The sequence below is a fragment of the Chionomys nivalis genome, chromosome 18 (assembly GCF_950005125.1).
Source record: "Chionomys nivalis chromosome 18, mChiNiv1.1, whole genome shotgun sequence".
NCBI lineage: Eukaryota > Metazoa > Chordata > Mammalia > Rodentia > Cricetidae > Chionomys > Chionomys nivalis.
In genome coordinates, this window is record NC_080103.1 from 62,382,296 (window position 1) to 62,398,429 (window position 16,134).

A 16,134-nucleotide genomic window follows, 5' to 3' on the forward strand; every position below is an offset into this window, starting at 1 on the left:
ATTTTAGTTTGAGGCAAGAAAATAAACCATCTAGCATTTCCTTTGGAAATAAGAATTATCTATATACTTTTTAAAATAACTGGCCGGGTGGTGGTGGCGCCCGCCTTTAATCCCAGCACTCGGGAGACAGAGGCAGGCGGATCTCTGTGAGTTCGAGGCCAGCCTGGTTTACAAGAGCTAGTTCCAAGACAGGTTCCAAAGCTACAGAGAAACCCTGTCTCGAAAAACCAAATAAATAAATAAATAGAATTAAAATAACTTAAATAAACATCATGTCACAGTTATTCAGATTTCTTTGGATTTACTTCAAGTGAAAAAAATACTTTTTGAATAGACATAGCTATATTAATATGAAGTTATAGGTTTGAAAAGACCAAAATGTGGAGTAAATTCCAGATGTCAAGTTTATAGTTGTGCGCAGATTGCAGACCTATGTCATGTATCATAAAAGCAAGAGAAAGAACAGTTAACCCCTGAGCTCACCTCAGGGTACTTGAGATTTGTCTGTCCATTCCCTCTGTGAATGGAGATTCCTAACTATAGCCGGAGGTTTAAGAAGAGTTGAACCATAAAGCGTGATAAAGTACGTATGCTCATAGCTCATTTTACGACTTCCTGACGCTGAGAACCACACTCCTTTTACATACCATTCAATCCCATTCCAAATGCCAAGTTATTTACGAAATGGTGTGTTATCTCTACTTTAGAAAGAAAGGCTTTGCAGACATGGAAGTGCTTGCCCCAAACAACCGCTTATAAACCAGGTGCTGTTTTCTTTATGCAAGTTTTGGACTGCAGGAAGCTAAAATGGTGCCTTTGTCTACGTAGCTGGCATAGAAAGTAGAAAAGCACCAAAAATACTCTTCTAGGAATTCGGAGGACAAGAAGTGCTTTCAGGAGTATGTCCAAATGTAAACCCGACAGACCAGTGCCCCATAGAAATAAGCAAACGTCCTGGAATCACATCTTGCTCTATGAGTGGGCTCCTTTGTTCTAATGACATTTATATCATTTTTCTTGTAGATGACACAGTCATGTTTGTCATGGTTTGAAGCCTAAAGTTGGCAACAGTAAGGCAATATGATAATAGTTAATTGTATTCATACATACACCTGGTTCAATCCTGATATACTTTGTCCTCTTGACAATACTGTCTGGTAGAGATGCATCATACCCCCATTGCATGGGTGAAAAAACTAGGGAAAATTAGCTTCTCTAGGTTAAAGTATAGGAAAGACACTTGAGCCTCTGTGTTAACTAAAGACACTACTGTTTGCCTTTGTCAAAAAATAATATCTAATAAAATTTAAATTTGGAATTTTTTCCCAACTTTTATTATTTTATTTGGGAGGGTATATACTTAGTTTAAAACTGTTTCCAGGAAGATGTCTGAGATAATAGGGAAAAAAAGCACACTCACTTTTTCCTCTGGGTCATACCCCTGGTTTACATGTTAAGACAAAGCTCGTGTTGAATCATGGCTTATTTAATTTTCTTGAAAGGACAGAAAAATATGGATTAGCAGCCTCTTACTTAGCAGTTTACAAACCTGGCCTTGATCACTTGTGCTGTGAGCCGTTCTTGTTTAAAAAATGAAATCTGCCTTTAATCCCAGCACTTGGGAGGCAGAGGCAGGTGGATCTCTGTGAGTTCGAGACCAGCCTGGTCTACAAGAGCTAGTGCCAGGAAAGGCTCCAAAACCACAGAGAAACCCTGTCTCGAAAAACCAAAAAAAAAAAAAAAAAATGAAATCTGCACTCAGAATACTTTTTACCTGAAAAATTGTAGGAGAGAAAAGCAAATTCACTTTGTTCTCAAACATCAATATTCACAGATACTGGAAAGCAGCGTTTTCCTGCTGGTTTTTAGCGTCTGGCTTTCCACGCACTGTAAACTGCTTGTTTTTACCGACGTTGTTTATATGCAATTGCAACCCACCTAATGGTTTAGATATGAAGGTGGCTGATGGGAGTGAGAGAAGCTGCTGCAAATGCATATCCTGATTTTGTCTTTGCTTCTGGAGTGAGGTCTACAGGGAAGGCTGGAGGAACAGTCCTCTGAGTCTCCATCTCTCCTGCCGGTCCCTGATACCTCAAACCCTCCTGCAGGCATTTTGAATGCAGCATTGATCCCCTTTGTAGCTTGTGAGGTGGAAGTCCAATTTCTTCCAGAAGCATCTGTCAGGGAGACAGCAATGCAGACAAAAATCCCCACAAAGATTTGGAGCACCTGCCAGTTAGCAAAAGACTAGACATTCTTCCCGATTTGAATATCTCACGTTTGAGTCCAGGTGGGGAGAAGGCAAGCTGGCTTCGCCGAATCCAACATTTGAAGTGTGGAAATGACAGGTGTTTCTGACGTGAGGCATGTTTAAAGCCATCAGAACTAGAAGCCGTGAGTGGGCTTCTCCGTATGCAAGGCCTCCCCTTCTAGAAGATCATTTCCTGTGCTCGTGCACACAGACCTGAAAACTGGGGTGCTAGGAGTCACTTCGCAGGTTGTTTGCAAGCCTCAGATGAGATGATATGCAAGGCCTTTCCCATGTGTCTTTGCCCACGGTGGCCATGCCCCTGATGAAATACATCCTTGTTTTCAGGACAAGATGGTTTCTTCTGTCACAGTTTGGAAATGAAAGAAAATACGTTTGCTCATCGGGAATTTCCTGAGTTCTTTATTCTCAGTACATGAGGATTTCCCACCACTTATTGCCATTTTACTTAAGAGAAGTTAATGCTCTATTATTTGCAAATTATGCATGACGACCCCTACGACATTGGCATTATCACTTTTAAATATAGAAAAATTAAAGTAAAATTCATCACTGTGTTATTGCATAAGCATGTGGATTATTCTAGTTGAACACAGATTGAATATTTATGGCTTAATTTATAATAAAACATATTCACAGCATACAGAGTAGAATCCCACATAACCTCCCCTTTTCTGTCTAATTAAAAGGAAGGTTTTAACTTTAACATAGTAAAATTACACATATCAAAACAGGGATCAAGCAAGAAGTATAGTTACAATATTTAGTCCATTTACATTTGGCAATATAAGGAAAATACTCATCATCTATCTTATCTTTGTGAGTCTAAAATTTTATATCTAATTCATCCTTTATCATAACTAAGGAAAAGTATAACTATCTTTCTTCAACTCTTCAAAGACCCCATAAGGATATAACATTACTTAAGTTAACAGGAAGTGCATTGTAAGCAACTTCCAAAACTCTAGATTGACAGAGACATCTTGCTGCCTGGACAGTCAAAGTTCTCCTATCACACTGGGACATCCGTCTTCACTTACAGGCCCATAGTATCTGGCAGACTTTTCCATGAAAAGCAGGAAATTTGAAAGATTGTTTCACCTATATTGGCAGTTTGTCAGTCACTCTTCCATTATATGTATTTTAAATTATTTTTATTGAGCTATATATTTTTCTCTGCTCCCCTCCCTTTTTCTCCCCTCCCCTTCTATCACCTCCCATTGTCCACATGCTCCCAATTTACTCAGGAGATCTTGTCTTTTTCTACTTCCCCTATAGATTAGATCCATGTATGTCTCTCTTAGGATCCTCATTGTTGTCTAGGTTCTCTGGTATTGTGAATTGTAGGCTGGTTTTCTTTGTTTTATGTCTAAAAGTCACGTATGAATAAGTACATGTGACATTTATCTTTATGGGTATGGGTTACCTCATTCAATGTGATGTTTTCCAGCTCCATCCACTTGCCTACAAATTTCAAGATGTCATTACTTTTTTTTCTGTTGTGTAGTTACTCCATTGTGTAATTGTACCACATTATCTTATCCATTTTTAAGTGTAGTGGGGCATTTTGGTTGTTTCCAGATCTGGCTGTTGCAAATAATGCTAGTTACTATGAACATAATTGAGCAAATGTCCTTGTGGCACAATTGAGCATCCTTTACATATATACCCAAAAGTGGTATTGCTGGGAATTAAGAAAGGTTGTTTCCTAATTTTCTGAGAAATCACCACTCTGACATCCGAAGGGGTTGTAACAGCTTGCACTCCCACCATCAATGAAGGAGTGTTCCCTTTACCCCACAACCTCTCCAGCATAAGTTGTCATCAGTGTTTTTGATCTGGGCCATTCTTACAGGAATAAGATAGAATTTTAGAGTTGTTTTGATTTGTGTTTGTCTGATGACTAAGGATGTTGAGCATTTCCTTAAGTGTCTTTCAGCCACTTTGGATTCCTCTGTTTAGAGTTCTGTCCTGGTCTGCACCACATTTTTATTCACCCTAGTGCTTTCCCTTTACCATGTGTCCTTTGCAAAAATGTCCCTGCAGAGTGAACCAAACTGTCCACGAAGCCACAGGGCAAGCATGGCACTATGGCTCGTGGCTCGGTTGCTTAGGTCAGAAGCCATCTGTCTCTTTCTTTCTGCATCTGTGAAGCAAAGATGGCAGGACTCACACACCCGATGGTGTGAAGTGTATGTAACATTCCACACAGTGTCTCGTAGTTTGGAAATGCTCCTTAAGTCAAACAGAACAGTTGTGTATGTTCACAAGCATGTCATCAGCTTAGAGCAGCGATTCTCAACTTGTGGGTCATGACCCACACATGAGATAGCCTATATGTCAGATTGTTTATATGAAAATTCATGATAGCAAAATTACAGTTATGAAGAAGCAAAGAACAGCTACAGAGAAACAACCATAACAACCAGTAAGATCATAAATACACGGAGGCCCTCACTACACAGAATGTCTTGGATACCACAGGCAATTGTGTTTTTCTCTAGAGTGAAATAGGAGGCCTCGACTTGGCCTGACTTAAGGGGAAAAGGGCCCTGGCTACAGGTGTTGGCTGTTGGAGGAGGTTGCTTGTCAGTTGGGGGCAGGGATACACAGTCAGAATGATATTTCCCACTTCTTGGTCTGGACAATTCACAATTCAGGGTGTGCTGTGCCATTCACATTATAAATCCTATATAGATTAGGTTTTATGGGGACTTTTATTTGTGGATTCTAGATATCATAAAACAAAGTAACAACATCAAAATATTAAAGCACCAGAGTTCAGAAAAATAGATATTTATAAGAGTTCCTCATGTGGCTGTCACCCACATCCCACTACACCTAGTGTACCTCAACTCCTTAGTGAATCTCTTAACTCATAAATATCTCCTTGTGTTGTAAAGGAAAATGCTTTGATGGAGGAGGAAGACAAGTAAGCATGACTATGAAATGTCAAATTTGCAAGGACTTAGTATAATAATGCTAGAAACAACAGCACACACTGTGTGTGTGTGTGTGTGTGTGTGTGTGTGTGTGTGTGTGTGGACTTGGCCTATTTAATGAGTTTCATGCAGCCATTTCCTTAACCTTAAAGCTACATGCATTTACTACCTACAGCCTGTTGCTTTAGAAAACCCCATGCCTTGCCCGGCCTGATTATCCTCAATTTGTAAAATTCCACATACAGTAATTTTAGTTTATGAGGGTCTGTTAAGTGTTATTGAGAATAAAGGTGTAGAAATACATGGAACTGATCAAAAGCTGTATTTTTGTCTGATTCTCATTTGAACAATTTTCTAAGCATGTGCCGTGAAGAACATTGGGTTGGAGCCAATGATAGTTATGGTCTGTTGCTCTTCCAACCAAGGACACATAACAGAACATTTTTTCGCTATTCTCTCTGGCAAAGGCCAACCAGTTCTTCTGTGGTGTCCTCTGCAGCTCCAGAAAAAGGGATGAAGTCTGTGTCTGGCTGTGCTAGCTAATGTGGGGAGTCCTCTTGACCCCAGATGCAAGCAAAGCTTTGCCTGTCTCCAGAGAAAGAGAACTGCCCAGAAGAGTCTCCAAATCTCATGGCAAAATACCCATCCCTAATGAATTTTCTGCTTCCTTTAGAATAGACAGGTTAAATAATCTGTTACGTTCACTAAATAAGAAATTACTCGCAGTAACATCTGCAACATCCTAATCATCTTTCCATATCCAAAATGTTTAAGTCTTTGATCTGCATTGCTGTGGAAAGGGCATCAGATGTGGGTTTTTAAAAGACTTGTTTGCAAATGCAATCCTGCTACCCGACAATGGAGTGTCTTGGGGAACTCATAACCTCCACATCTCTATTTATTTTATAGGGATAAATGGTGCAGCAAGCCATGGCCTCCAGGGCTATGATAAGCACCTTTCTATATAAAATGCCAGGAATTCAGAGGTCACACAAGGAGCATTTGAAGGATCCACTCAATAAATATAGAGTTCAACCTGAGAGCAGCAATGGATATGATCTTGTTTAATGAGAAATATGTCCCCTCTATCTTCTTTCTGTATATTATTAAGAATTAATAACACACTGCAATTGTTTAATTATAGCATTAAAGAGGTTTTATTTTCTTCATTAAATACATAAGGAATAGCTTTTCAATTAAAAATGACCTTTACAACCCCACCGCTTTGAATTCTGTAGATGGGGAAGCTGGCTGCAAATTAGATTCTTCTGGAACCTTGTTCTTTGTTTGCCCCCTGATTACTTTCATAAACTTGGTAGTGGCTGCCAGTTGCCTTCAGCTTGCAATTTTGTAGCAATCTCAGACTCTGTGTTCAATCCCCCAAGGTGTTCCGTTGGAAAGGCTGTCAGACTGTTCGGATGAATGTGTTCTCCTTCTGTAGCAGTGCTTTGTACTCATTTAAGAAAACTAGTCTTTAATTTGTAACAGAACATTTTCAAAATGAAACATTGAATTTCAGGCCTCAGCAAAATCACTGGCGTATGACCCCAGCCTTCTGTTCCTATCTCATCCTGCCGCCTTCTATTGAACATAGGATTGGGTTTCTAAGCATTTGTTCTAGAATCTCACTTTGAGTAGCAAGCTTCAGGTTTTGCTGTATGATGCTTGTTGTCATTGGCCATCTCCGGATTGTCTCCAGTCCTATCCTTCCTCTCTCCTACTCCACACCTCTTGCTTCTGTGAAGCTGATTCTCCCTTAAGGTCCACAGAGTGATATCTGTGTTATGGTGAGTTCCACATCCCTCTGTACATCTTAGCCCACCATCCAGAAAGTCTTGCTGTATCCATTCTCGACACCCTCTGTTTGCCTGAGAGCCTTGGGTTTCTCGTGTACCTTGTCTGATTTCATCTATACCTCCTCTCCTCTGTGCAGTCACTAAACACTGCTTTCCTGTTTTTGTTACCGGGTGCCAACTTCTAGAGAACAAGGACCATGCACATTCCCAGCTACATAGCAGTTTGTTAAGTAAATGTCTCACAGGGGAAAAAAATCAACCTAGTTGCCACTTCACTGAAAATGAAACACAGTTTTGTCACTAAAGTCAGCTGCACACTGATGACAGCCGCTGCTTGGTGAAAACAGCTTATATCTTGTAAATTGAAGGTCATAGTAAGTTTTTACAAGCTTGCTACTCAGCAGATTTTTCTTAGGATTATCAGCTCTGTGGTGCTCTTTGGCTTTCTATAGATGGTATATTTTATTCAGAGCTAGACCAGCTCAGAGCTTTCTCACTCAGACTTCTCTGCTCCTATAGTGTCAAAGAAGCAGTATTTCATGTAGACGTGTGTGGACTTTGCTTATATTTCGGAATCATTATATAAACAGAGAGAAGGGGATGAGAGTTTGGCTCTGAACTGGAGCTCAAGCACATGCACAATAAATTTCATAAACATGGAGAATTGTACTGAGCATCAGTAAACTGAGCCTCAGTGCACTGTGCATCCAAGATGAGTGAGCATCAGCAGCTTCACATCTCCTAAATGTATGATATCACATCTGCTGCTCTCTTGCTATTCACTGTGTGGAAAGGACATGCATAACAAAGATGATATTATCCATTCTCATTTTGAATAACAGTTCCATCTCTCTCTCCTCCCTTCCCTCTCTCCCTTCCCCCTCTGCCCTCCTCTTTCCTTCCTCCCTCCATCACCCTTACCCTTCCCCCATCCCTCCCTGTTTAGGTGTTACTTGGAAGATGGAGCTTCAAAGGGCGCCTGGCTCAACAGGTCAAGTATCATTTTTGCTGGAGGTGACAAGTGGTCCGTGGATCCTCGAGTTTCCATTTCCACGTTGAATAAAAGAGACTACAGCCTGCAGATACAGAATGTGGATGTGACGGACGATGGCCCATACACCTGCTCTGTGCAGACCCAGCACACACCCAGGACCATGCAGGTCCACCTCACTGTGCAAGGTGAGTGCTTCCTGATGAGCTGCTGTGGAGGGCTGAGCTCAAAATGTCTAATGTTAAGATACCAAAAATGTGTGTCTTATATGTTTTTAGGAGGGCTGCCCTGTGAAACTTGACATGTGAAATATTTAACATTGATATCGAGATGACTCAGAAGCAGCTACCAATATTCAAAATGTTGTCATTATCCTATGAATTATCTTTTAGGTTCCATTAAAGGATAATGGCTATGTAGATCCAGGAATCCCCACTTACAAGAACAAGCAATAGCCATTAATGCCACATTACGATTTTTGTATATGATATATTGCATATCTTCCCTGGAGTCATCTCTGAGATAAATCTTAGGGAACCCGTAATTGGTACATTAAAATAAATACTTAAAAACCCAGAGCAGAGAAGTTGAGAAGTGAAAGCCTTGTGAATTGTGGGTGGTAACTCTAAAAGTCACCTTCCCCAACCTTCCTACACATTGCCTCTCCACTTGCATTTGAGAGACAATGTGAGGTATAGCTTTCTGGAATAACTCAAGTTAGATATAAATACAGAGTCACTGGAAAGATATTCCCTGGTGCCTTTTGATTGAATTTCAGTGGATAACAGTGCTAGCCAGCCAGTAATCTGTAAAGACATATTTTTTGAACTTTCATACTTAACTGTGAGAGCCCGAGTTAGCCAATGCAAACATCCTTCAAGAAAACATAGGACCATGATCGGAGAGAGTGAAATTTGCATAGTTTTGTACCTTAATGCACTTGTCCTTAAGTTTATATGTGTTGGCTGCATGGAAGCATTTTGCTTTCTGGATCTCAAAATGATGCTGTGACAATCATGAGTAAAAGTAGTAACGGAATGAATGACAGCATGGTCTACTCATGTGTAGGCTTTTCTCTTTGGGCTACCAACTCACTCTCAAATCATGATATGGAAAATTGCTATTAATTACTAACACTCAGCCTTAGCTTAGGCTTGTTGCTAACTAGCTCTTTTTTTTTTTTTTTACTTAATTTAACCCATATCTATTAGTCTATGTACTGCCCGTTCTGCTTCCCTGCCTCCTCTGTGTCTAGCTGGCTCCTCCAGCTGTCTGTGTGGCTTCCCTTTTCTCTCTACTGACCAGACTGACTAACCCTCCTCTGCCTAGCTGTTGACCTTTCAGCCTTTTCCAGGGAAAAAAAAGAGTAAATATTTGGATGACGATGCATAAGGCAGTGAAGCTCTGACATTGGTTTGTTCTTTACAACCTGTAGGCTTCCCGGCTGCATTTCTCAATATGAAATGCATCCTGATTTTATTCTCTATCTTCCCATGTCACATGCCTGTGTGCAAACTGGACAAGGGGACTCATGCCCTTTCCCAGCACCCATTTAATTCCTTTGGTGTTTATTTTCAACTTGTTTTTTTTTTTTTTTACTGCAGAGACTGTTTTACACAGTTAAGCACTTTTAAAGAGCTTGTTTGCCTTCCCAGATAGTTTCTGTAGGTCATTTGATGATCATGAACTTCTGAGCAGTTAAGAATGAGCTTGCTGAGTGCTTGTCAGTATATTTTGTTCCTTTAGAAATAGAAAAAAAATACATGCAACTGTTTTGAAGGTATGCCATGAGATCAAATTAAAAGCTAATAATTTTACAGTATTTACGAACATAATTACTTATTATAAGTTGATTGACATGTGGGCCATTTTCCAATTACAGTAATAAAGCTCATGGAATACATTAATAGGCTTGTCAGTCAACTCAAGAACTAAATAAATGCCATAAAATGTTAATCCTACTTAAGTTACATTTCTTCTCAATGAGCAAAAATAAATGGATAGTCATAGACACTCAGGCTTATCTGGATAATTTTGAAGGATATACCCTTTGCCAAATGATTTGTCTATCCTTCATCCACCAAGATAAAGAAACTGAGCAATTGAGGGAAGAATGCATCGGTTTCCTCTGTCACACACCTGTCAACAAACCTCATTTTCATTGTGTAGCCTAACTACAAGTTAGGAGACCTAGATTTAAAACATTATTTTAGAAAATAGACTAAAAAAAAGAGAGGTTCTTATAAACACAGAAACTACGTGGGGAATTTATTGCTGTTGTTGCTGCCTTTAAATTATGTATATGAACAAATAGAACAATAGAGGAATGAGCACATGTTGGCCCCACATAGACTGCCAATTTGTTGTAGGAGGCTGCTTGTTTGTTTCCTGGCTGCCCGGTCTCTCAAAATAACCACAAAGAAACTGTCTTGATTAAACCACTGCTTGGCTCATTAGCTATAGCTTATTATTGGATAATTTTTACATCTAAATGTAATTCATTTCTAGTAATCTGTGTATCGCTGTGGCTGTGGCTTACCAGGTAAAGTTCTGGCGTCTGGCTGTCTCCGGTGGGACTACATGGCTTCTCTCTGACTCTGCCTCCTTTCTCTTAGCATTTACTTTAATATCCCCCATCTAACTCCATTTTTTTGCCCTATCACAGGCCCCAAACAGCTTCTTTGTTAACCAATGGTATTCACAACATACAGAGAGAAACCGTACAACAAGCACAGAGGTAAAACTCAGCACATCTAAATTCTAATCCCAAATTTCCCTTAAAAGTGGATAATTGAATGACTACTAGTTTTCTGACTAGAAAAACTATTCAAGCCACTTGAGTTAAACTCATACACCCATGAAATTCAAAGAATGTGATGTCATAGTTGATATTAATATAGAAGATTAGCAAATGTGGTCAATAATAGGTTAATTTTTCATCGATTATATACAATATAGTGTGGATAGATTGAAATCTTGAGTCATGTGAATGTTTTGACCATGTGAAGCAATGCTAACTAAGAATAAAAATACAAAGGAATGAAAGTGTGGCTTCAAGTCACAAATCCCAGTGATGATTCTGGATGATGGGAAATAGGAAATCTAAATCATACTTTTTTGGGTATACGACTTAATATTTTCTACTTTGAGCATTCCAAAATGGATAAATGAAGGTGTCGTAGAGGAGCACAGGCACACAAGAAAGTGAAATCAGACTCACCGAAATGATGGCTTCTTCTTCCCAAAAGGCTAAAGGAGAAGAGGTGAGAACCCAGGGACCCAAATAAAACACCCAAGCCAGTGCAGCCCATTGAAGGGATTTTCTAGACTTAGGCCTCTTCTATCCTATAGTGATAGCACGATTACTTTCCCTTTCTCAGTGTGATCTCCTCTTTCCACAGCATTTCAGTTCTTCATGTAAAGGAATTAATTCAGTAATCCTCCAGACAATTGCCCTCATCCTTGTTACACAAAGGGAAGATTGGATATAGTGCAAAGATGACACACAAAGATATTCCATGTTAAATGCTCATTTATGGAATTTGATCTTCCAGTGTGGGCCTGGTACCTAATTACTTTCCTCCTTGTGGCAGAATATCTGAAAGGACACCTTATATTGGCTCAAGATGTCAGAGGCATCAGACCACCATGGTGGGAAATGTGTGATACATTAAGGAAAGGTGTCCTCAATCCCTCTGGCCCCTGCATCATTTCTTCTCCCTCTTCTGCTGGGTTCCCTGAGCTTTAAGAGTAGGGACTCAATGGAGATCTCCAATTTGGGCTCTTTCTCCACCTAATGTTTGGCTGTGGGTCTCTTTATCTGCTTCTGTCAGCTGCAGATGGTAGCCTCTTTGATGACAATTGTGTAAGGCACCAACCTATGAGTATATCAGGATATCATTAGGAATCATTTCATTGACATGTTTTGTTCTGGGGGTTCTTTCTTTCTTTGTTTTGGTTGGTTGGTTGGTTGGCTTTTGTCAACCATGTTTGGTTCTTTCCTAGGTTTCTGGGCTATCCAACCTCAGATTCCTGGCCATCCAGGCATTTTCAGATGTGTGCTCTCTGAATATGACATGGGCCTCAAATTGGAGGAGTAATTGGTTGATTACTCCCTTGAGATCTGCACCACCATTATCCCAGCACATCTTACAGTTCAAAGAGATTACAGGTTGTGACTGGGTTGGTATCCCAGTCCCACATCTGGAAGCCTTGTCTACCTACAAAGAATAGCTTGTTCAGGCTCCAGATCCTCCATTACTAGGAGTAATCTCAGAAAAGTGGACCTCAATTGAGAAAATGCCTCCAGAAAATCAGGACGTAAGCCGGCAACCCTCTAGAACATTTTCATAATTAGTGATTGATGGGAGAGGGTACAGCCCATTGTGCTGGTGACATCCCTGGGCTGGTGGTTCTGGACCTATAGAAAATCATCAGGCTGAGCAAGGCATGAGAACAAGCCAGTAGGCAGCACTCCTTTTGGGCCTCTTTGTCAGTGCCTGTCTCCAGGTTCCTGTTCTTGTTAGAGTTCCTGCCATGATTTCCTCCAAAGATGGGTTATGGTGTGTAACTGTAAGGAAAACAAATTCATTCCTCCCCAGCTTGCTTTGGGTCATGTCATTTCACCACATGAAATAGTAACTCTAATTTATGACAGAGTCCAACATCTTCTGTGATACTTGAGGAAAAATTTTAGTTGTAAATCCTTATGAAAATAAAAATGTAATTGTATGCCTGTCACAAAATTGATATTTACATTTTATATGGGATGGGTGAGAGAGTAAGAAAAAAAATAGTACAAGCTAGATTTGAATTGTCCAGCATCTGGGGTACATGGTGTGATAATACGAGACCCAGTGGTTCCAGAGAGCCCTTGCTCTATGTTGTCATTTGAGGAGACTATGTGGCTTCTGTACTGTCTACGCACTTTGGAAGAACTTTGGTTTCCAGTGTCCCTAACTCCCTGAAGTTGCCTTGGCCACCCATGATTCACCTTGAGGTTAGATGCATAACTATCTTAAAGGCTGTCTACGTGGACACAAAACCTGCCATCCTTAGATCAGGCTCCTAGGTCTTGCTTTGAAATCTGTGGAGGAGCCTCTGTGACCCCACAGCTCTGACATGTTTTATGTCTGCAAAGTCGACTTCATGAAGATAATGTCAAGATCTGTTGCCAATGTGACATCTTCTTACTGCAGCTTGTATGAAGGCTATGTCAGTTTCTGAATACCTGAGTGTAGGACCCAGAACAATCATGTAAAGACAGTCGCTTGTCAAGAAAGGCCCTCCAGCAGTCTGTGCTGCAGAGGGAAAGGCTTCCACATGCACTGACAACTCTGCACCCTGCATCCTGCATTAGATGGGGTCTGCTGAGGTTCCAAGTGCACCTCAGTCATCTCTGATGTACTCCCATGAAAAGGGCATGGATCCTCCTCTGTTTAACTAATTTTTTTGTCAGCCATCATCCTGTGTCCACAGATTCTGACCACCCATTTTCTGGGCGCACTGCTTGTCATTTACTTTATCTCTGCTTTTTAAACTTAATTATCACCAGAGACATGTCTGAAAGTAAAGAGCAGTCACTATACCAAGTCCCAAATTCTATTCAAATTGATGTTTTCTTGAGTTCTATATTTAAATTCAATGTAATTAAAAAATTTAAAAACACCTAAGACATGGAAAAAATATATGGTTTCTGATCTTCATTTTAATACAGTCTTATTGTTTAATTCTCTAATATTTTTATGCTGGCCAAAGCCCCAATTAGAAAAAAAACATTAACTTTTTAAATTTTGAAACTGTGAGTGGGTGTCCACAGAGGTAAGAAGTATTAGATCCCATGGAACTGGAGTTACAGGTGCTTGTGAGCTGCCCCATGTGTGCTGGGAATCATACTTAGGTCCTCTGCTAGATCAGGGTATGCCTTAACTGCTGGGCAGTCTCTCTGTCCTCTGTTAGCACAAACCTTTACTGGTCACAGTACTGTCAGAATTTTAGGTTCTGAGTCTCCTAAAATTTCATGTTACCCCTCCTTACAATATTCTAGGTTATCTAGCCTGAATTTTTTAAAATTTCTCACAAAGCAGTATATAGCTTCTGAAACAGCGATGAACCAACTCCTGGAGCCAATTTTTCACATTAGTGACTCATCTCTGTGGCCAAACAGAAACACATGGGGGGATCACTTGGCTTTCCAGTTTCAAAGGTTGATGGGTCTTTCACTGTGGGATATCTTGGTAGAACAAAACCATTCCCATCATGGAATTCAAGGAACAGAGGACAGGGATTGAAAGATGCCTTCCACCAGGACACATCCAATGACTCTTATCCACCAAATAGGTCTCGTCATCCCTCAAGAATTTCATAATGATATAAATCATCAACTACGTCAGAGCCCTCACGATCTAATCATCTCTAGACAATGCCTTCACAGCCACAACCAGACTTCACCTGGATACTTGTCAATTCGATCAAACTGTCCCAAGTTATTAACAATCTCTTAACCCTTTATGGAGGATATATTCTAGGTGCCTTCGTGAAAACACATAAATCTTTGTTAGAATGGCATAAGGTACTTGTCATGGGCATCTCTGGGTTCTTGGAATGCAGGCAGCAGGCAGCACAGGGGGAGGGGGACACTTTCAAGGATCATTTCCAATTCAGACTCATCAGGGCCTGCTTAGAGGGCCCAGGAGTCAACTCGGGGATTTAAGGCAGTTAGCACAAGAAATTTTTTCCTGAGCACACTGTGAGATAAGTATCCTGGCGGTGTCAGTCTGAGCACCTTCTGAAACAGCTGGCGACTGTCCAGTGCACAGAGCAGCTCTACTCCCTGTCTCTGCAGCTCTGTCTGTGTCTTCATTTTTGTTGCAGTGGTTAGCCGCAAGGGTCTTCCCATTCGATACCATAGCTCTCTCTTCTTTCAGAGAGTTGTACACCACTATCCAAAACTATAACAACAGTGAGGTTTGTGCTTGACTGAGACAATGTTTGGCAAAATGCATTTGGGAAGATAGAAAATTCAAATACCATGCATTATTAACACTTTTATTATGGAAGGGATTTTAAGTGGCTTATAAAGAAGTATTTATTCTTCCAGAACAAACAGAAGAAATAGGAGCCAAGATAAAGAAAGTGAGATGTAGTCAGAGGTGCACCTACATAGTAAAATATCTGTGTGATTATATATATATATATATATGTATGTATGTATATATATCCCATATATAATATGCATTATGAATATATATGTGTGTATATATTTAGCCCTGAAATTCCTAGCAGTCAGTACAGGGAGGAAAACAAGATCAACTGTTCATTTCATGGTCCATAAGGTTAAACACTTTCCTGGTGCCCTGATGCTGTTATTCAGAGAGAAAGAAGCTTCTCGGAGAGTCTTCCAGACTCTCATGAAGTCAGGATCATCTCAGCAGTAAGGAAGGCAAGATGCACAGTGTCAGCCCCTGCGTCATTCATTACAGGGAAGTGAAAATTAAATAAGTAAAATTCAATAAGATACCATTTTAATAACACACGGTTATCTTTCGGTTATTGTCTTCACCTAGAAATAAATCTTAGAACCTAATGCTCTCCAGGTGACCTTCGAGCAGCTCATTTATCTCAGTGATTCTTCCATGTATCAAGTGCCGGTGTCTTAAAACTCCCTTTAACCATCAAGCTATTAGTGTGGACATGGATGTAAACCCATGGTGTTTAAAGACTTGGCTGCGCACAGCATGACCAGTGACAGCACACGCGGGTTCTAGGTTAGGTAGATACCTAAAGAGCAACCCAGTGCCATGGCCTTCCTTCCCGAGAGGTTTAATTGGAAGAAACCACAGGTGTAGACGCTGGGTGCATCAGGTCATGGCAGCCCCTCCTCTGTAGCAGCCAACACCTCAAACCTTTCTACAAATAACAAGAAGGAACAGAGAAAACTTACCAGCACGAGGAAAACATACTAGAGACCCCACATTCGTGGATGGCGCATAAATGACCCCACACTGAAGTCTAATTTATATTCATGGGGAAAGGATATTCATGCCCAGGAGCCCAGGTTAGATATGACTTGAAACACAAAGAAGTGGGCAAATATACATAAGACAAGACAGGATTTTCAGCGTAAAAGCAAACAGT

The 16,134-nt window shown here is 40.4% G+C and overlaps 1 protein-coding gene across 1 annotated transcript in view; it reads left to right on the top strand.

Annotated features, from left to right (window-relative positions):
* Window positions 1-16,134, top strand: part of Negr1 (neuronal growth regulator 1) — a 671,783-nt gene that overhangs the window by 272,608 nt on the left and 383,041 nt on the right. The window contains exon 2 of the mRNA XM_057793773.1: window positions 7,954-8,186. Coding sequence (XP_057649756.1) covers window positions 7,954-8,186 — 233 coding nt within the window. The remainder of the gene's footprint in view (window positions 1-7,953; window positions 8,187-16,134) is intronic.